Below are 22676 nucleotides of genomic sequence, written 5' to 3' on the forward strand. Positions count from 1 at the left end.
GACATCAAACAGGTTGCCAAATGGATTGTTTTTATTTTTATATATAGTATATATATGCCAGATGTAATATCAAACACCAAGACACTATGGACGGGCCTCAGATGGCCTCTTTACTTTTATTTGGTAGCCATAGGTTACATTTAACTGTAGACATGTGTTTGCTATTTTACAACCTGTTATTTTTGTTTTAGTTCAGTTTTATATTTTAGATTTGAATCTTTTTTTTTTTTTCTTTTGTTTTTGTATCAGGATGCTGAACAATGGCGCTACAAACCGTTTATCTACCTGCCTGTCCAATGAACGAGGGATTACAGAAAGTATTAAAGCGAGAGCGCTCTGAAACTGCCGTCTGACGTAAAAACACTACTGGGAGGTTTAAAGGTCTTTGACGCTCTCTGCTCTATGGGTAAACCAGATAAATGAAGGAATGACAGCGATTCTCTTGAACCTTTTTTTTTATATATATATATATATATATATATACATATATATATATATAAGTGGAGTTTTGAGTCCTAACCTTAAGGTGCTGTTTGTTTTTCCACTGAAGTATCTGAAATCTTGAGGTACAAAGATTTTGTATGTATAAATACACATCATGCTGTTTGGAATCTGAAGGCCTCTCGATGTCGCTGACCGAGCTTTTTAATGGTGATAAAGTCATCGAGTAGTTCATCTGTAACTGAGGTTTTGAAAGGGAGACCTCAACTTTTTTTTTTAATCCTCAGGAGGTTTTTAGTCTCAGAACTGCATCCTGCTGACTGTGTAATACTCTAACGTGAGCTGACAGCACACTGGCTAACACCTGTAACTCAAATTTTGTTTAAGTTCTTCATGTTGTCACTTGATGAAGCTTTACAAGGTCAAGGAAAGTACTGTGGCCAATTTAGAACCAGACTTGGCTCTTCAACATTTATCAGACTCTGTTTTTTTTTCCCCGAGAGCTCCAGCTGCACTTAATTCTCAGCTGTACATTTACCGTGAAGTGCAGCCATGTTTACACATCTGTTTGGCGCGAGGATCAGCCTGATGTGAAGGCAAACATCTGCCCGCGTCACTGTGTCCGCAGGCCAGAATTTACACTGAGACAAATGTGGGCCCCACATCGTGTTTGCAGAAGCTCAGAGTAGTTTAAAGTCTGTGCAGCCCGTCGTGCTAATTCTGTGTTCATGTGGTGTTCAGGTTACTGTAATCACCAGGTCCTGACTGGTAAAAACTGTCACGTCAAAACCAAGTCATAATTACAACAGGGGAGCTCTTGATTTCTGCTAAAGGCCCAATATGACTGACTGGAAGTTTTTGAGTTAATATTGATTTGCATCATAACAGCTGTACATTTACTATATATGCAGACAGCACATATACTTTAAAACCCTAAAGTCCATTAGACAAGTCCGTTATAAGCCTAAAACTTAATGGTTATTAAAGCAGGGTTAGTCCATCAATCAGGAAACATCTGCAAACACTGATTATTGAATATTTGTTTTGTTTTTCAAGGAAAAATGTCAAATGGCTGGAACAGTTGTGACGTTTTGTCGTGAATATAAAGTGGATATCTTCATGTTTTGGACTGTTAGTCAGACAAAGCAAGCACTTTTCTAAACTTTCTTTGGGCTTTTTTCACTGTATTCTGACATTTTTATAGAGGTGTCATTGAATGGAGAAAGTAACCGTTAGCTTCAGTGCTAATGGAAACGGTGCTGTATTGTTTTTCTGTAAAACTTGAGGTTTTCTGGTGACGTGAAAGCAGTGATAACGTACTATGTAAACGGATCCAGTCAGATTGAGTTTGGCCTCATCTCACAGACAGTGAACGCATCACCACCAGGGCTGTCGATGAAGTCGCTGTGTAGCACGGGTCACAAGGAGAGTAGGGAAAAAGGCACCAACTCCCTGAATGTGACACATTTAAGTTTAGTTCTTCACCATCCTCTGGTCCAGTTATTGTCGAGTGACCTCTTAGTTTCGCCTCATGATTCCTTGTGGAGTTGCCAACTTTTCAGTCTTGAAAGTTGCATCAATAATCTTACAGATTTACCTTCCCCTTTACATGAAAATTATGAGCCTCAAGCCAGTTAGAGATGAAACAGGAGCTGTTACAGTAACGCTAAGATGAATCTGAAAATTTCCTAAAATGGCCACCGATCTTAAATCTCAGTTGGCTCAGGTGAAACGTTTTGTGTTGCTCAAACAAAAGCTAATTTAATTTCTAACACAAGTTAATACATTTTTGCTCCAGCAGTGATTTGATGCAAGTTTCTCAAACTTTTTTTTTTTTTTTTTGACTGAATCACATTGAAGTTTCTGTGTCAAACAAACAGAAACATACTGAAGAGTTCACATCACGAGGTCAGTTATGAGTTATGTTACGAGTTTTCCAGTATCACTGAGGCTACAGACATTTTCCTGTGCCTTTTTTTTTATTATTTTAATTTCATATTTGACATGGACAAAAAAAACCATGGGACTATTTCACCTTGAATCTGTCCAAACAGGCATGTTTTTATTTCAAAGCCACTATCAGTGCTATTTTTTTATTTTATTTTTTTCGTCGTCTTCTGGGATCTCAAACATCTCAAAAAAAAAACAAACCAGATTAAACTTGTACAGACACAACAGGAGGCTGTTTTAAAATAACTGCACCTTCTTTTTCCTTTTTCTTTTTTCCTGGGCATGTGAATGGGACATGTCCAGAGGTGCAGCATGTATGAGTATTGTGCGACTTTCTAAGTAACGATCTTCATCCTAACCTTGATTTGTGTTGAGTGAATGTAGTCCAGCCAGTTTTTATTTTTTATTTTTGTTTTATTTTGTTTGTTTTGTTTGTAAGCACTGTAATTCCCTGTAGAGCTGAAGTGTAATGTGTGCGTAGGGGTTTCATTCTGTAACTACTACTAATATGTACATAATGTATAAGTGGTTATAGTGATATTGTAAATATACAAGTTCTGACATTGTATGTAAATTTTTTTTTCTTTTTTCTTTTTTTGTTTTTTTTTTTTTTTTTTTTTTTTTTTTTTTTTTTTTCTTGATGCAGTGCTGAAACACTTTTGTGCAGGATCTCACATCTGTTGAATCGTGCAATAAAAAGTGGTCGAACATGCATCCACTCTGCGCTCCACTGAACCTCTGTTTTTATCCAGTGTTGATTTTTATATTTAACACTTGTGACAACTTTTCATTTTTAGGGGCTTCAAAGCAGCTTTCGTGTCTTTTCCATTCATTTAAAGTTTTAGATATTTTTTAAAACATGTTGCTTTAACTTTTCTGCAAAAACTTACACCCTCGCCTTTCATTTTCACAGGCAGTCTCTTTCCTGTTTAATTCCACTGACTAGAGCTGAAACAATCAACAGTCGGTCAACAGTTAATCAGCAACTATTTTGAAAATCTATTTTTGAGGTAAGAATATTTGCTTCTTTTTTTTTAAATTACAGGTCGGACAAAACGAGACATTTAACTTAGGTTTTAGGAAACTGAATATTTTGCCATAAATGTAAAATATTAAATATAATATAAAAATGATTTAGTTGCAGCCCACTGGTTCTTCTGGAGATTTCTGCCCCCACCTCAACACAGTGGAGGAGACCACAATCTCCCTGATTTAAATAATTATTAGTCTTTGAATGGCAGTTAAAAATGTCAGTTTACCTCCACTGTATTAGGGCGGGGTCACAAAACCGAAACGGACACGATCTGCAGATCTTTATGACATCGAATTATACTGGATGTCTCAATATTTCAAAATTACCCCAAAAGTCAATCTGATACTTTCAATGTCTTTGGAAACTTTTGGCTCGTGATTGGAATTTAAAACAAAGTTGTGCAGAGTTTAAAATAATTTATTTTGAAAGTTCACAAAGATGGACCAAATGATGATCAGAACAATAATCAATCAATCCTCCAAAATGTGTAAACACACTGTAACCTTGGTTCTTTGTTTGTTTCATTAGATATTAACTAATTTTTATCGATTTTATTCAGGAAAAGTTTCACGGCTTATTCATAAAATTTAACTTCAAGAACTTTACTCAATTAAAAACCAGGCAAAACATTCATATTACTCACAGATGTCAGAAAATGTGCACAGCTACAACTAACAGTTATTTTCATTATGGATTTAACTTTTTATTTTGTCAATTTAAGAAATTACAAATGTCTTGTTTTGTCCAAAATCCAGAGATTCAGTTGATTGATGATTATAAAACAGAAAAGCAGCAAATATCTCATAAGAGAAGCTGGAATGAGTCGATTTTGTTGTATTTTTGCTAAAAAAATGACTTAAAACTGTTGATCGATTAAATCAACTCGTCATTCAACTGGTATTTATACTAAAAAACTTAGGCATCAACACAAAGACTGAAAATTCAGAATAACATTTGCCAGTTTGAATCTGCATCATGCAAAAGCAGGAAGAAGATTAATCAGACACAGATCCCAGACTAAGTCCTCCAGAGTGTTTATTCCTCTTTAAGACAAAAGACAAAACAAGGTTCATTTTGCATAACAGTAGTAGTACAGCAGCGGCCGAGGGTACAAAACGCTTTTGTAATTTTTCAGTGTAAAAATAACTCTACTCATACCTCACACCTGTGCCGTCCTCTCGTAGTGCAAACGCTTCAAATAAAAGTTAGGCACATGATGGATACGATACGATCGCAGTTCAATTACACTTAAGTGCTGATGACGGGTAAAACATCAGTCTGGATTCCTTTTCTCTTTTTGTCGGTTTGTGGTTTTCTCACTTCATCGCTTTGAGCTCCGGACACAGACTGAAGAAACGATGAGTTTAAATATCGATAAAAGGGCAGTTTGACTCCCTGTTTGTGGCTGTCGAAGCTTGATATTAAAATAAAAACAAAAAAACAAAAAACAGACCTATAGAGTCCTATGTCGCTGACAAGGGGAGGATTATCTGTTTCAGCTTTTTCGACTAAGTGCAACCGACTCGTGGCCGAGTTTAATACTATGCCAAAAACAAATTACATTGCAAGCTTATGGTCCCAAGCAACAATCACAACTTCTCCCTAGTTGATGCTTTTGCTTGTAAATATCTGAGCAAGCGTTTAAGTGGCAACTTGACATCTTTCTACTTTGAGAAAAAAAAAATTTAAACTAGCTCAAAATAAAGTAAAAAGTAAAATATTTCCCACTTTTACATATGTTACAAATAAAAAATAAATATCAGCTCTGTTTTTAATCTAGGCATTTCATGATTCATCCAGAAAAATAAAGGTACAAATAGCGACCGTCGTTCTTGTCCCACTAACACAGTGCAGCTTATTCTCAAAGTGTTGCTCCGCCATCAGGAGGCCAGCACGCCTCGGCGGATGATGTCAGACCCGTAGCGGCGGCCGAGAGACGAGTCGCCCCGCAGCTGGTGGGAGTGGCATCGTTTCAAACAGGGCTCCACGTCGCCGTCGCTCGGCTTGGAGTCGGAGGCGTAGCCGTCGTTCTCCGTCCCCGTGCGGAGTCGCGTTCTGGGGTACGACGGCGCCGGCGTGTTGGTCAGCGGCCTCAGCAGCGGCTTGCGTTGCTCCGCCTCCTCCTCCTGTTCCCTCATTGTCAGAGGCCTCTCGCTCCTTTTAGGGATCCTGAACTTGCCCCAGCCTTTTAGGTGTCCGCCCACAGATCCATTGGATGTGTGGGAGCCGCTGGCGTGGGTTTTCCTCAGCCAGCCGTTGGCTTTAGTGGCAGTGGCGGCGTCCAACGTCACGCTGGCTTTGTTAAATTTAGTGTTGGTCGTCACATCCAGAGAGACGGGGCTTCTTTTGGTCATTCCTTCGTCTAAGAAGTAGTCATCGGTGTCAGAGTTTCTGATATCCACCAGCCTGATGGACACCGTTTTCTCCAGATGCTTTGACCCGAACTTGTTCTTCACCTGGCTGGAGAAGCTCTCCGTCACCTCGCTCCTCCTCTTCCTCCTCCTCTCCTCCTGCTCGTGGTCGATGTCTCGTTTCCCTCTGGTCAGCGCCTCGTGCTCGGGTGCCAGGGCGTCCCTCCGAGGACCTTTCCTGCTCTCGGGTTTGTGCAGCTTGACAGCGACTGTTTCCTGAACGACCTCCAGCTTCTGGAGCTTTGGGAACTGGATCTCCTGATTGATGTCAGAGTTTTGGATTTCGGCGTCGCTCGCAGCCTCAGCGGGCCCCGCCTCTTTGATTCGAGAGCTTTTACTGTCCTTCGTCTCCAGTGGTTTGCTCAGATTGTCCTTCTTGTGAGTGTGCGGTGAGTCGGAGAAGCTCTTTCTGTCGCTGCTTTTCCTCTTTTCCTGCTTTACAGAGCCTCGTTTGGTTTTCAGTCCAGAGTGGCTCCAGGAGGAGCGAGACTGGGAGCCCTGAGAGGATAACCAGCCCAGAGAGAAGAGCTTCTCCAGATCCTTCGCTGAGGGATCACCTGAAACAGACAGAAAACAGTCCACGTTTATATTCATATTCACCATTTTGTGATGATATGATCCTATAATATTATCTTTCATTTCTGCAAAGTTTGTCTTTTCACACGTGAAGATTTTGTTTTGATGCCGATCAGAAGAACAGTTCTTCACTTTGAACATCAGTTTGATTATTTCCTTTCTACAGGAATAATTAATTATTAATATCATTATAGTGACTTCATCAATAATTACCCAGCCAAATCAAATCATTAGAGATCAGATGAGGTTTTACAAATGAAAAAGTCAACTTAAAACTTGTGAATCTAAATCACAAGGGCAAAAATTTTTACTTCAAATAACAGATTCTTATTCATTAAAAAGAAACAAACATTTTATTTAAAATGGAAATGGACATAAGTGTATTTTCCATGTTGAATTGAATGTGTCTTTCGTTTTGTCGTCCCGTCCACTGACCTGTGAGCAGCTCGTGGTCCAGCAGCCTGACTTGGTGCTGGAAGATCTGCTCCTGGACCCTCCACAGCGAACGCTTCATCTTCTCCCTCCGAGTCACCATGTAGGTCAGGTTACGAACCTAAAAGAGCAGCAGGTCAGAGCACACGGACATTAATATAGACCGAGCGCTTAAAAAAACATTCCACATACCCACAAATACTTGTGACCTTTGATACAACTTTCCTGTGAGCAAACGGTGGCTAAGGTGCCTTGTAAAAACTCAGCCTGCGTGTTACAGCTGTCAGTTTAATTAACATATACATATTCATATGTCTGTGAAACTGTAACTAGTTCTTGATGCAGATTAAGATGATATCAGATTAACATCCTCCACCTCTGGAGCTTCCAGGTCCAGTTCATTACATTTAACAACTTGCTGCTTTATTTTCTGCTTCATGAATTTAAATTGATTGTGATTGTGTTTTGGACGAGACGATGCTGAGACATTTGACATTTTACAGACTGAACAACTGAATCAGACACAGGAGAGCTAAACTGAGGAAGATGCAACATCATCATCATCACAAAACTTTGAAGGCTTATTTCAGGAGCCAAGATACTTGAATTTTGTATGTGGTGATCATCTTTCTCCTTGTATAGTGTATGAGTAGTTTCCTGTTGACACATATAATTATTAGTTATTCTTATTTATTTTATTTTTTTTCTTCTGCTTGTGCTAATTACAGTTTTAAATCTCACCAGCACAACCCTGTTTACTCCTTTAACGAATTGTTGTTTAAATCTAAATAACTTAATCTATTGATCAAAACATATTCAACAGTTTAATAACAGCTTGACTCGTTAGTCGCAGCCCTATTATATTATAATCTCTTGTATGTAACATGTTGTATTATATTATGTACAGTACATACACAGCACTACACTAGCTTCCTGTTTCCACCTCATGTGTGACGCTCTCACTTCTTACAGATTGGACTCTTGTTAATTATTTCATTTTAAACAGCTCTGTCATTCCTACATCTGATTCTATAATATGAATTTCTGCTCTATGGATCAATAAAAACTCTGAACTCTGACTTAATTTAAATTTATTTGAAACATTTCTTTGGCCAACGGGCCGTCACTCCCTCCTCTTCAAGATGTTTTCCTTCTGGCCTCTGCTTCTCCCTGGGCTCCTGTGAGCCTTGCTGCTGCTGAAGTGGAAACCTACCCTCTCCAGGTCCTGGCGCAGGTGTGTGAAGAGCTGCAGCCGCCGCAGCAGCACCTCCTGCTCGCGGCGCGCCAGGCTCTCCTCCTCGTCCTTCTTGGGCGTGAGGAGGGGCTGGTTGAAGTTGGCTTTGCGTTTCAGCTTCCAGTACTGGTAGAGGAAGTCCACCACCTCCGGCGGCAGCTTCAGGTGACTCGCCACCTCCTCCACCTCCACAAACTGGTAGAACTCCTCCTCCATCTCCTGCAGCTTCAGCTTGCGGAAGCTGACTCTCTTGTCCTGCTGGCGGCTGCTGAGGGCCTCCGGGTCGCCGGGCGCTCTCTCGATGAGCTGAGGGACCACATAGGAAGAAGAAGAGGAGGAGGCGGCGTCTTCCTCCACTCTCACCCTGCCTCTCCTCCTGCCCTTCTTGTCTCTGATGCCCTCCTTCTCCTCCTCGCCCCCCGAGTCTCCGTCTCTGGACTCGGCGCCCTCGAGCCCCGAGTGTTTGGGGCAGTAGGACTTGAACTTGACCTCGTCGTCCTCTGTGAGGATGGTGTTCATTTCAAGGCTGGCGTGGAGGCCGCACGTCACGTGGAAGGCAGTCCGGCAGTTTTTCGCTGAGCACTAAAGCAGCAGCAATGACAACAAGTCAGATTTAGAAACATTAAAAACACTTCAAATGTTTCCTAAAGACACAAGATGAGGTTTAACTCTGACTTTTTCTCCAACTAGAAATAAATGTAAACGTTCTGGTAGCACTATAATCCTTGAACATCCAATAATAGATCCATAAAATCGCCATTTTATACCCGGATTATATCTGCAAATACATTTATACTAATCAGTTACATTGATAAAGTTTTCTGCTGTCACTCTAAGGAGGTGAAATTAACCCATTTAAAAAGACACACATTTGCCTTATTGAAAAATAATGTGTTTTCTGATGAGCGGCCTCCTCCCTCCTCCCCCCCTGCTGAGCTGTGAAGTCATTACAATTTCATTTCCCATGTGTTCGACTGTGAACAGCAGAGGGAACAGATGCAGCATCACGCCCGCCATGAACGCTCCGCAGCGCCAACAAACACCGAGGATATCACTTACTACCGGGCGGGCGGGGTCTCGCTTCGCTTTTCGCGTCTCATTACATTAAAAGTCTCAAGTGTTTGTTGGGAGTGAAACGCGAGCGGCGTCTCTACCTGTATACACGCTCCGGTCTTCTCTTTGCACAGGCAGCAGATCAGCGCCCATCTGTTGCTGGGGATGTGGGACACGTTGGTGATCGGCTCCATCTTCTCTGGATTCCCGATGCTCACCTGCACAGCAAAATTAACACATAATGAGACACGTGCTGTTCCAACGTCGGCGCAGGCGGCCCTGACATCGACATGTTTGTATTAATCACCACCACGTGTGCAGAAATGTTCAGCCACTGTTGCTCCGGTGGGAATAAAACCTCCTGTAGTGCTTGTGCTGTTTTCGCAACACAAACAACAGACAATGTTCATGCTGATATTAGCACCTGACGCAAATTTGTAAAACGTGATTGTCGGCTTCTCATTTGCTGTGATGGATCATCTTTTCTAACTGAAGCGTGAGTTGTCTAGCAGTTTGAAAATAATCTGAATCAAGGTCTGTAACAGTGTGACAGACATTAAAAACCTCAAGACACTAAAGAGTTAACATTGTTGTTTTCCACCTCTGGAGCTGTTGGTGAGTAAAGGAATGAAGTTTGATGCTGAACTCATCGTTTCTTCTAGACTGGTGAGTAAACAGCTGTTACTGCTAACGTTAGCTATGTAGCAATAGCAAAACTTACAAATAGCTCCTTTAACAATGTTGCAGCAAGTGTGACAAGTATCTAAAACTGTGAAAAAACACAAAAAGTTTAAATACATATACACGACTGTGACTGTCTGCAGGTAGAAATTGTCTTCACCTCTGGAATCCACAAGGCACAGCTGACGTGGACCCACTTGGTTCCACTTCGGGTCGGCTTCATGGCTCCGCCCTTCTTGGGACACAGCTGGCACTTTGGCAGGATGCCGAGGGCGCAGATCCGACACAGCCAGCTGCCCTTGGGGACTTTCTGGATGCCGTAACACGCCTGGTGAGAAACGCAAACAGACCAGACAGATACTCAGCTTCCAGACAGCAGAACAAGGATCAATACAGCAGCAGCAAATCAAGACGTGTGTGTGTGTGTGTGTGAGAGATGAAGTCACAGAAACAGCTGATCTGACATGTTAGACAAGTCGTTTTCATTGTGCTTTTCATCCACAGTGAAGCTTCAGAATCACATCTCACTGTGACTTATTGTGTTACATGTTACTGAGCATAAAGCCGGCATTATCTCTAAATTACCATATTTTGTCATAATTTGTGCGCTCTTATAAATAAAGTTATGAAAGTGAGACAGACAGTGGAAGTTGCTCAAACTCATCTATTAATATTAATGACAAAAAGCAATTATGCAACTTCAATTAACAGTTTTTTTTCTTCATGTTAAGTGCGTCAAAGTGAGTCTGTGTGACGACCTCTGACCTGGTGGACGCAGATGTTGCACTTGTCGCAGAACACCATCTCGTTGTTGTCCTCCCCGTCGGGCGACTGGCACACGTCGCACACCACGTCCTCGTCGTACTCGATGCCCAAGCCCTCCTCCGTCTCCATGGCGTGCGTCATGTTGTCGTGGCAGCGGCGCTCGAACTCCTCCATCACCCGCTCCATGGTGATCTCGTCCAGCGGCGGCATGGCTGCAAACAGACGGAGGTAATGTTGCACAACTTGTTTGTCACCAAGTTTATTTTAATCCTTTTGTTGCTGTTGTACTTGATAATGATCAGACAGTTTCTCTTACTCTAATAAAAACCTCCTCTAGTGAAATCCAGTTTTCATAATTTTGATTAGTTGACAAAATGACAGAATCATTGAAATTATTAACAATGTTTAAAACTTGTTGAATTAACCAAAACCACTCATTTCCTTTTCTTCTAACAGCTGTCAGTTGGCGATAACGTCTTTTACCCAACAGCCACAAAACATTTAATTACTACGAAGTCATCTGACCACAATGACTCGATAAAACGAGCTGTTGATAACTTTAGATAATTATATGTATCCAAACAAAGATGTGGTCAAAGCAACACACGCAGCCTGAAATCAGCCAGAAAAATAACAACGGGAGTCTCTACTGGAAACAAAACCTCAGACGTCCTGATATAAACAGAGATTACAGCTTGGATGGAGTGAAGCTGAGAGGGAGTTAAGGATGGAAAAAAGATAAACAGGCATCAATTAATTATGTTGACTCGCAGGCCCCTGTGTCAGTGTGTACAGCTATGGGATGATAAAACCAAAACCGACACCACTGAGTACCCAGTTTCTTTTCTGCAGCTTCACATTGTACAGAATCAAGCTTCTAAACCAGCGCCACACTGATCCAGTGAAACAGTGGCACCCAACACAAAACATTAGACTTCCATATGTCTTGCGACTCACCCATCTCAGCGAACTCCTGGTTGATGATCTGCAGCCAGGTCACGTCCTCCTCGTTCAGGTCGTAGCGGCACATCCCCTCCGCCAGCGTCCGGATGTCGACGTAGCCCAGCGCCTCGGTGCCCGACGTCCGGATCAGCTTCTTTGGCCTCACAAACATGACCTCCTTCCCTTTCTCTGCCAGCACCCTGCACAACACAGCCGGGACACACACACACACTTACATTTACTGTCTCGCACATACAGTATAGTTCTCTGTACAACCTATCCTGTGTGCAGGTTAAGGCTGATGCTGCTGTCGGTACTTGAGAGATTTTTATAACAATATATAAGCTGATAATCTTTTTTTAATATAAACACATAACATAAATAAACAATCTTGATAAGGAACTGTTTAGATTTATATATACGTTTTAAATTTTAACCAAGATACACACAGAGTGGGAGACTTTAAAGCGTAAAAATTGGCTGACATATAATCCACTACCAATAAATCTTCAATACATCAGTCCAGCTCTGGTGCAAACGCCTGTTTAAGTTTCTTTTTGGTAGATAAAAACAACAACACCTGTAACATAACGTTTTCAGTCTCTATTTCAACGACTCAGGTTTTGTTACTGAACTTTCTGACTGCACGCCTGTAAAACTGACTGTAAAAGAGAGGCTGTTGAAGTCGCTGCCTGTTACGCTGCTCTACACAAACTTTAACTTCATGAGCCTCTCCTGCAGTGGCGGAAACTCTGTGAGGATCACAGCTGTGACTTTCAGGTGTTACAGCGATCTGTCTGTTGTCCTACCTGGCCACGGGCTGTGGGATGGACTGGGGGCTGACGGGGACCTGGACGCCCTTCTCCCACTCCTGCCTCCACGGGTCGGCGAGGACGTAGTAGTCCTCGGGGTTTAGCTGGTACGAGTCGTGCACCTTCATGGCGGTGATCAGGTCCGTCCTGAACACCTGCAGCACATAACAACAACAACAGTCGGCACAGCACTTAAACATTTCACTGCATTAATAACACATACAGTGTTGCTCTGACTGTACACAGGAATACTTTCAGCTGTCAGAGAAAAGGAGGAGCTGCCTGGAAAGCAGATGTTAAATTTTATAACACGACACAATCAATGACTCACAATCAATTATTTCATCTGGAATAAAGTTGAAAACGGACCCAAAGTTGCAGAAAGTACAGACTTAATTGTGCTAAATTAAATTTTTGGTAATAATTGTCTTTACAACCTGGAATTTCAAGCTGCAATGATTAGTCGACAACTGATCAGCAACTACTTTAATAATTAATTAATAATTTAAGTAATTTTTAAAGCTAAAATGCCCAAAATGAGCTGATTCCAGGTCCTCACATGTGAGAATTAGCTGCTTTTCCTTATTTAACCTTCTAGTATTTAAATATTTTTATCTACTAGACTGTTAAAAAAACATTTCATAACATCACAATTGAAAAAATTGTTTTGCTTCACTGGCTGAATGATTAATCAACTAATGAATAAAATACCTGCTCGATAAATTGATAATGACAAATGAAAATAACATTTGCCTTTTTTGCACAGCGATATCGTCTATCAGTGTTTACACAGGTTTAAAAAAACTACCGGGCTGTGTGCAGCCAGCTGAACGGGAACCAGCCAATCAGGATCCTGCTCGGGCCGGAGTCATTGTTTTGCTTTAATTTGACTGGCCCTCGGTCAAAGGGAGTGTACAGTGGCCTGCAGGGACCAAGTCCACAGACTGTGCAGCAGATAACAAGAGAGACGTTTCCACTCTCAAGGACTCGCTGTCTCGTGCCAAAATACATAGGTTAACGCATCATAAAATTTTATTTCAAAGATATTTTGACATGGTTTAATGTCAGACCTCAAAATGTTCCTTACATTATTTTAAAAGTTTATCAAAGTCCCTTTTTTGATTAATATAACCATTGTTTTTATATTTTTTAAAATAAGATATAAAACTATAATCAAATTATAACAAGATATACAGAATATAGAAATACTGTTGATGACATGAACTACACGTGTTTATGTGTTTATCTAATCATCCTACAGCATCATGGTTGAGTTGGATGGAGGGACGTACCTCGGAGGGTTTCTGCCCGGTGCCCCTCCTCGGCTGTGATGAATGCTGGGACCAGCAGGTAGAGTTACCTGGAGGAGAAACACCACAGAGAGTGAGCAAAGGTCTCAGCATGTCTTCTCCGTCTGTTTCTGCTGCTGCTGCTGCTGCTCTAATGAACAATGAACAACCTCACATCCTCAAGAACCGTATGGATTTCCCCCATTGGGGAAACTTGGTTAGTTTGTTTAGTCAAAATGGTGCAACAGATTTTTTTTCTGTTTTCAGTTTCATTTCATTAGTTGTTACTAGTTTGACTTTTGTCTTATTATATATTACAGACACTTTGCCGCACTGAGACCAGGAGAAAACTAAGCCAAGCCTTCATCTGCACTAAGTGTGGCACCTTGAAAGCCTGAAGAATTTTTACGTCAAATCTAAAAACAATGTATTTTTTACTTTTATGCGTTTTACATATTATAGAATCAATCTGTGTACATATGGTTCATGTATGCAGGGTGAATTTTTAAAACGTTTCCCGAACTTATCTTGTCAGAAATATATCTGAATCTCATTTCAAATAGCTTGATAAAACATTCTTAACTTCACGTCCACTTTCTAGTTTTTCTCAGAGCTGTCAGACACACAGTCTTCATCAGCAGACAGAGTTATATCAGTCTTTCTAATTCTTTATCATAAAACGCAGCACTGAACTGTTCACCTCACAAACCCCTGAATGAGAGCTGGCTAAAAGCAATCTCCCATAAGAGCTTTGGGTTTGTTTTGATACCAGATGGCACATCAGATAAATTGGATAAGAAAATCCAAACAATCACAGGGAAGCATCTACACACTTGTGTGCTTTTTCTGTGATTAGCAACTTACCCAAGCATTTTGTATTATGTGATAAAAAGCTAACCCATCTGAGAATTTATGGATGATGAAACAAACGCCACTGAGTTCAGCCTGTCTGCCTGACCTGCCGGGATGTCTTTTAAGGTCCAAATGCGCCTCCTGTCCCTACTCTGTCTCCTGTCTCTCAGACTGTGGACCTTCTTTTCCTTTTCCTTATTCTTTATCCATCTGCCGCCCTTCTTTCTTTTTCTTTCTCTTTGTTTCCTTCCTGAACATGAAGTGTAGATTTACTGACACTGACAGTAACAAGATGGAAGGTACATTTTCAGGACAAAACAACTCCTCTGACAAAGAAAATGTTATTTGAAAATGAAATTGTTATTTAGTAATGGCAAGAAACAGATGACAACAACTAAAAATGAAACTTAACTTGTATGTAATGATTTAATATAAGCCAAAATGAGTTATGTAAGAATTAAAGTTAGCATTACCTCTGATCCTGCTGACCTTACATTACTGCACTTTAACTTGTGAATTTGAGGAAAGTGGCAGGGTTGTACTGACCTCATTCAGGTCTATATTTGGGCCTGGTGTGAATGAGTCAGCAGAGACAATATTTTGCTTACTTCCATTGTCGGAGTCATCACTGCTGCTGGGGTGCCTGCTTCTCTTCATCGTCGTCTGTCTGCAGAGCTCCGGCGTGGGGACACTTCACAGACAAGGCAGGGGGTTAAGATAAAGTAAAACTCCAACACTTGAGAAACTGATAAGAATTCAGACTCAAAACTGGCGCAAATAACTTTCAACGATTAGTTAATTAATCATTTGAAGCAATAATTTTAACAATCAATCAATCATTTTATGGTTCCAGGTCCTCAAATGTGATACTTTGCTGCTTTTCCTTGTTTTACATGATAGAAATATAATATTTTTTGGATTAAGGACTGTTAATCAGAAAAAAAAAGATATTTAATGACATAACCATGTACTCCTCGAAGTTGAGATGGGCATTTTTCACAGTTTTGTGATGTTTCATAGACTGAATGTTTAATCTAACTATTATTTTCATTATCTAACAATCTGCTGATTATTTTTTCAATGAACTGATGGATCGTTTTGTCTATAAAATAGAAAATAGTAAAAAATGGCGTCCCACAGTGCTAGGTGACATCTTCAAATGTTTGTTTTTTTTCACCCAACAATCCAAAATCAGTTAACTGTCAGGTGTGACAAAGAAAAGCATCAGATCCTCACACCTGAGAAGCTAGAAACAGAAAATATTAATAAAATAATCATTAGCTAAATTGACAATGATAATAACCAATAGTGCCATATGAATTGAATCAAATCCTGGCATAATCAATGAGCAAGTTACTACAACCCCAACTTTAGAACACACACAGAAATGATGCACAATTACACCACAAATAAAAGCATGTTAATGTACGAAACATTACCACTGCTGAAAATAATTAATATGTTTATTTCAGATACCAATGTGATGTGATCCTCAACTAACATGATTAAAAATGACAACTTGATTGACAAGTTTCTACTCGACCAACCAGGATCATTTAGGAATGCTAGGAAAGTGAACTCACCCTAATTGTGTATTACTAAAATATCAGTTCTTAGAAACAACGCAGCGCGAGGCAAAGCACCACAGTAAGACAGAACTATAACACTTTTCACTATTTCCACCTGTTTCCTCCTGATCTGACAGCATACCAGCCCTGCGGGGATGTGCAGACACACACACACACCACAGTCACAGTTCCAACGATGACAACAAGAAGTTACCACATGCAACACAGACAGGAAACAACGCCTTGCAGCGCTATGAGCTTCGTGTGCGCCGTGCAAAAACACAACAGCATGGACCCTATTCCCGACAGGTGGAAATATCTCAGGGTCTGCTGCTGCCAGCGTGCACAAGGGGGAAGATGCTAACCCTGGTTTAGCTGGCTAGGCTAACAGCGGGCTAGCCACGGTTTGTGTGACGCCCCTTCTTCCAACCAACAGACAGCAGAAAGCAGGCTAACTAGCGGCTAACTTTAGCTAACAGCTGACTAAACCAAACCCTCTTTAATTGGAGTTACCCCAGCGTCACGGTGACACACGAAAGGCGAGATAGTATGTTTTCGATTTGATCATAATTTGCTTCAAAGCAACAACACAACCTAGCGTTGTATTTTTTACCCGACTACAGACTCTAGCTGGCTAACGTTAGCCAGATTGCTAATCTCCCCCTACCGTTATGCAACATGCGGGCCCACACCCGGCGCCTCAAGTGGAAATGTTGTTTATGATACGATTTTTTTTCAAAATGCTCCGCCACGTTAGATTAAAAATAGGTCATTCTAGAAAACCGCCCCCCAAGAAACCGGTTAATATTGTGTTTTTCTCAACAGGAGCAGTAACAGCCTGCACGTTACATTTAGATGACGTTGGTGGTTACTAGCGTCGGTAAGCTAGTTAGCTGGAGGCTAAGCTACACGTAAATTACCGTAGTTGTATTTAGCATTATCCAATGCCGCTAACATAGGGGTTTCTCCTGCGGTGCCGCTCATTAAATCCCAGTCACAACCAGCGATCTGCCAAAGGTTAAGGGTCAATTATTGATTCAAACAAACTACCTGAAATCAACGTGAACACACAAATGGAAGGTGTTGATTAATACGTTAATGGTGCATTTGCTAGCCAGCGGGACACAGTGTGGCAGGTTTACCAGCGATCCACTGGATGAGGTTAATCTTTGGCGCCATTTTAAATGACGATGTCGCGTTTTCCTAGCGGGCTGCTAGTGCGACCATACTACAGATCTAAACTCGCTCAAATAGCCCGTTAAGAACACTCTGGCACATATGCACATGAATTAAAACCGTGTAGAGTTGAAAATAAAGTGGACAGTACATACAGAGCACGTCAGGCCGATGCAAGCCGGTGTTTGAGTTTGATGTGAAGCGCAGTTTTTGCCGTGAGTTCCGCTTGACCCGCATTCCACATACACAAACACGGAGCGGCGGCGGCCGGGGAGGAGGTTACCCAGCCCGGACTGCAGCTGCGCATGTAGGCCGCTGGAGGGCAGCAGAAACCCCTGAACCGGCCCCGGAGCCAATGATCCAACAGATCCGAGGACTAATACAGGAAAAAATGCATCATCATTATGTTTCCAGCGTCGCAATATAACCAGCCGTTGCCCGGTTGCTAGTTTTAAGTGTCAACAAACATAATAACGTGAACATAATTCTTTCCTAAGTGGGCATGACGTAGCAGTCCCATTGACTGACACTCACTCCTTTTTTGGCAAGTACAGCTTCAGCTGTTAAAGGGACAGACCACCAATATAACACTACAGCTACGATTATGAAAAAAAATACAAGTCCAGTTAAGAAATTTAAAAAATACAGAATAGATTAACTTTCCTCCTCCAATAAGAGTTTACTAGACCAAAAAAATCTGCCTCTGTTTCAAGAAACTAAATTTTATTCATGATATTAATATTTTCGAAATTATTTTTTTAGTTCAAAGAGAGAAGTCTTTGAGATTGTCATTCACAGATTCTCAAAGAGACAGTCATCTAATTTTCATATTCTTAAACATCAAATTACAGCAATTTTTACCCTGTTTGTCTTAAATTAAATTTTGATTGTATAATTTAAAAAAGTGATTTTCCATTATTTTTTTAATGTAATATTTACGTAACTTATATGATTTTAACCTGTGAAAATAAACAAAACAAAGCAGTTGTCCTGTAGTGCCCTGAGATATTTCTTCAATTATTGATTTCAGTATTAATCAGCCATGAGACGAAATGGTGTTATAAAGGGTTTAATCATTTAAAGGAAAGTTTAGAAAGACTCTGTATAGTAAGAAAATTCAACCCAAGAAAATATTGTATTTACTTCATTGACATTTCACCACAAATTCAGTCTGACAGGCTCTGGAAACGTCATAGTATACTAAGGCATAAAAATGTCAAATAATAATAAGGCACAAAAATGTCAAAATATGACATAGTATATTGAGACATCAAATGTCATAAAAATGTCATAGTATAGTAAGGCATAAAAACGTCAAAAATGTCTTAGTAGAGGAAGGCATAAAATGTCATGAAAACAACATAAAAAAAGTAAGGCATAGAAAGTCATAAAAACGTCATAGTATACTGAATCATGAAAAGTCATAAAAACGACATCATATAGTAAGGCATAAAACCGACATATTTTACTTAGGCATAAAAAGTCATAAAAACGTCATAGTATAGTAAGGCATAAAAACATCATAGTATAGTAAGGCATAAAAACGACACACTATAGTAAGGCATAAAAATGTCATAAAACATCATAATATAATAAGGCATAAAAAGTCATAAAAATGTCATAATATAGTAAGGCATAAAAACGTCATAGTATAGTAAGGGATAATATGACATAAAAACGTCATTGTATAGTCAGGCATAAAAATTCATAAAAGTCATAGTATAGTAAGGCATAAAAAGTCATTGTATAGTAAGCCATAAAAAATTCATTGTATAGTAAGTCATAAAAACGATGTATAGTGAGGCATTAAAATGTCACAGTGGGGCATAAAAAAGTAATAGTCATGGTTTGCCTTTAGGACTCTTTGTGTTTGGACTTTTGTATTATGTTTGGACTTTTTCAATTAATTTGGTTATTGTCATTTCATGTTTTATTTTGAAGTAGCTTTCTTTGTGTGTCTGTTGTTGTTTTTACTTCCTGTCTTTGTCCAGTTTCAGTCCAATTTGATTGTCTGCCCCACCCTAATGTGTTTCACCTGAGTTCTATTGCCCTTGCCTCCCTTTTGTATATAAGTCTATGTCTTCCCCTTTGACCTTGTCAGTCCATCTGTTGTCTTCACATGGATTCCTCTGGATGTCCTTTGTTTCCCATTTGTTCTTAAGCTTTTTCTCTAAGTAATTGGATTTTCTATTTGTTTTTGTACCTGGATGGTTTATTTGGGATTTGTGTTCTTTTTGTAAGTTTCCATTTTTGTTATTTAATAAAATATCTTTCACTTTGAATTGTTTGCATTTTGGGTCAGTTCTTCCTGCAAACGTGTAGTGAGGCATAAAAACATCATGATATAGTAAGACATGAATTTTCATAAAAACATCAAAGTATAGTGAGGTATAAAACCTTTAAAGAATGTCATAGTATAGTAAGGCATCAACTGTCATAAAAACATCATATTAAAGTAAGGCATCAAATCTCATAAAAAGACAGTATAGTAAGGCATAAAAACGTCAAAAAACGTCATAGTATAGTATAACATAAAAAGTCATAGTATAGTGAGGCATAAAAAAGTCATGAAAAAGTCATAGTATAGTAAGGCATAAAGATACCAAAAAAAGTCATAGTATAGTATTGCATAAAAAAGTCATAGTACAGTAAGGCATAAAAAGTCATAAAAAAGTAATAGTATTGTAAGGCATAAAAAGTCATAAAAAAGTCATAGTATAGTAAGGCATAAAAAGTAATAAAAAAGTCATAGTATTGTAAGGCATAAAAAGTCATTAAAAAGTCATAGTATTGTAAGGCATAAGAAGTCATGAAAAGGTCATACTATAATGAGGCATAAAAAGTCATGAAAAAGTCATAGTATAATAAGGCATAAAAAGTCATGAAAAAGTTATAGAATAATAAGGCATAAAACGTCATAGTATTGTAAGGCATAAAAAGTCATACTAATGTAAGGCATAAAAAGTAATTAAAAGTCATAGTATAGTAGGGCATACAAAGTCATAAAAAGTCATGAAAAAGTCATAGTATTGTAAGGCATAAAAAGTCATAAAAAAGTCATAGTACTGTAAGGCATAAAAAGTCATGAAAAAGTCATAGTATAATAAGACATAAAAACTCATAGTGTAGTAAGGCATAAAAAGTCGTGAAAAAGTCAAAGTATTGTAAGGCATAAAAAGTCGTGAAAAAGTCATACTATAATATGGCATAAAAAGTCATATAAAGTCATAGTATTGTAAGGCATAAAAAGTCATTAAAAAGTCATAGTATTGTAAGGCATAAGAAGTCATGAAAGGTCATACTATAATGAGGCATAAAAAGTCATGAAAAAGTCATAGTATAATAAGGCATAAAAAGTCATGAAAAAGTTATAGAATAATAAGGCATAAAACGTCATAGTATTGTAAGGCATAAAAAGTCATACTAATGTAAGGCATAAAAAGTAATTAAAAGTCATAGTATAGTAGGGCATACAAAGTCATAAAAAGTCATAAAAAAGTCATAGTACTGTAAGGCATAAAAAGTCATGAAAAAGTCATAGTATAATAAGGCATAAAAAGTCATGAAAAAGTCATAGTATGATAGGGCATAAAAAGTCATAGTATGATAAGACGTAAAAAGTCATGAAAAAGTCATAGTATAATAAGACATAAAAACTCATAGTGTAGTAAGGCATAAAAAGTCGTGAAAAAGTCAAAGTATTGTAAGGCATAAAAAGTCGTGAAAAAGTCATACTATAATATGGCATAAAAAGTCATATAAAGTCATAGTATTGTAAGGCATAAAAAGTCATGAAAAAGTCATAGTATTGTAAGCATAAAAAGTCATTAAAAATCATAGTATAGTATGGCATAAAAAGGTCATAGTATAGTAAGGCGTAAAAACGATTCAGACACAGAAGCAACCAGTGTGGTAACAGTTCTTTAATGGCAACTGTTCAATGAGTGAGGGACAGTGTTTTGGGGGAATGTTGGGGGACGAAGGACCCGGTTTGTTGCAGAAGGAGCGTGGAGGTTGAGGAACAGGTGAGCGAGGTACCCAGTGCTGGACTACGCCCCTGCTTCGACGCATACACAAAGTGGAACATTGGAAAACTGCTGCAGTCACAGAGGGGCTGTGACAGTCACGCATAAAAAGTCATAGTATAACAAGGCATGAAACTGTCATGGTACAGTAAGGCATATAACGTCATAAAAACATCATAGTATATTGAAGCATGAAAGGTAAGAAAAACGTCAGAGTATATTAAGGCATGAACAGTCATAAGAATGTCATACTATAAATAAGGCATAAAAAGTCCTGAAAAATCATAGTATAGTAAGGCATAATAAGTCATAAAAAAGGCATAGTATAGTGTGACATAAAAGGTAAAAAAAACATCATAGTATGTAAAGGCATAAAAGGTCATAAAAACATCCTAGTATGGTTAGGCATCAAACAAGATAGTATAGTAAGGCATAAAAATGGTTAGGCATCAAACAAGATAGTATAGTAAGGCATAAAAATGCCAAAAAACATCTAAGTATAGTATGGCATAAAAATGCCTAAAAATGTCATAGTATAGTATGACATAAAAGGTCAAAAAAACATCATACTATATAAAAGCATAAAAGGTCATAAAAATGTCATAGTATTGCAAGGCATGAGACGTCATAGTATAGTAAGGCATAAAAAGTCAAAAAAACATCATACTATATAAAAGCATAAAAGGTCATGAAAATGTCATAGTATTGCAAGGCATGAGACGTCATAGTATAGTAAGGCATAAAAAGTCAAAAAAACATCATACTATATAAAAGCATAAAAGGTCATGAAAATGTCATAGTATTGCAAGGCATGAGACGTCATAGTATAGTAAGGCATAAAAAGTCAAAAAAACATCATACTATATAAAAGCATAAAAGGTCATGAAAATGTCATAGTATTGCAAGGCATGAGACGTCATAGTATAGTAAGGCATAAAAAGTCAAAAAAACATCATACTATATAAAAGCATAAAAGGTCATGAAAATGTCATAGTATTGCAAGGCATGAGACGTCATAGTATAGTAAGGCATAAAAAGTCAAAAAAACATCATACTATATAAAAGCATAAAAGGTCATGAAAATGTCATAGTATTGCAAGGCATGAGACGTCATAGTATAGTAAGGCATAAAAAGTCAAAAAAACATCATACTATATAAAAGCATAAAAGGTCATGAAAATGTCATAGTATTGCAAGGCATGAGACGTCATAGTATAGTAAGGCATAAAAAGTCAAAAAAACATCATACTATATAAAAGCATAAAAGGTCATGAAAATGTCATAGTATTGCAAGGCATGAGACGTCATAGTATAGTAAGGCATAAAAAGTCAAAAAAACATCATACTATATAAAAGCATAAAAGGTCATGAAAATGTCATAGTATTGCAAGGCATGAGACGTCATAGTATAGTAAGGCATAAAAAGTCAAAAAAAC

The 22676-nt window shown here is 38.8% G+C and overlaps 1 protein-coding gene across 2 annotated transcripts; it reads right to left on the bottom strand.

Annotated features, from left to right (window-relative positions):
* Window positions 1-3638: 3638 nt before the first annotated feature.
* On the bottom strand, window positions 3639-17462 carry LOC111225808 (protein Jade-1-like). Of its 2 annotated transcripts, none has more exons than XM_022750839.1 (11): window positions 17371-17462; window positions 15080-15162; window positions 13623-13690; window positions 12328-12485; window positions 11534-11718; window positions 10577-10788; window positions 9972-10139; window positions 9232-9348; window positions 8057-8659; window positions 6847-6964; window positions 3639-6392 (listed from the first exon to the last, which is right to left on the bottom strand). In XM_022750839.1, the coding sequence occupies exons 2-11, from the start codon at window positions 15126-15128 to the stop codon at window positions 5305-5307; spliced, it is 2766 nt and encodes a 921-aa protein (XP_022606560.1). In that variant the 5' UTR covers window positions 15129-15162; window positions 17371-17462; the 3' UTR covers window positions 3639-5304. The 2 variants fall into 2 exon arrangements, with proteins under 2 accessions (XP_022606560.1, XP_022606561.1); XM_022750840.1 differs by lacking the exon at window positions 17371-17462 and adding an exon at window positions 17090-17199.
* Between the last annotated feature and the right edge of the window lie 5214 nt (window positions 17463-22676).

This window comes from Seriola dumerili, unplaced genomic scaffold (genome assembly GCF_002260705.1).
Source record: "Seriola dumerili isolate Sdu_G_001 unplaced genomic scaffold, Sdu_1.0 BDQW01000149.1, whole genome shotgun sequence".
Classification (NCBI taxonomy): domain Eukaryota; kingdom Metazoa; phylum Chordata; class Actinopteri; order Carangiformes; family Carangidae; genus Seriola; species Seriola dumerili.

Coding starts and splice junctions, on each gene's coding strand:
- LOC111225808 (XM_022750839.1), bottom strand. CDS start 15,128: ATGAAGAGAAGCAGGCACCCCAGCAGCAGTGATGACTCCGACAATGGA. Junction 12,486..13,622: donor CCGGGCAGAAACCCTCCGAG/GTACGTCCCTCC, acceptor TATGTGCTGCAG/GTGTTCAGGACGGACCTGAT. Junction 11,719..12,327: donor ATCCCACAGCCCGTGGCCAG/GTAGGACAACAG, acceptor TGTGTTGTGCAG/GGTGCTGGCAGAGAAAGGGA.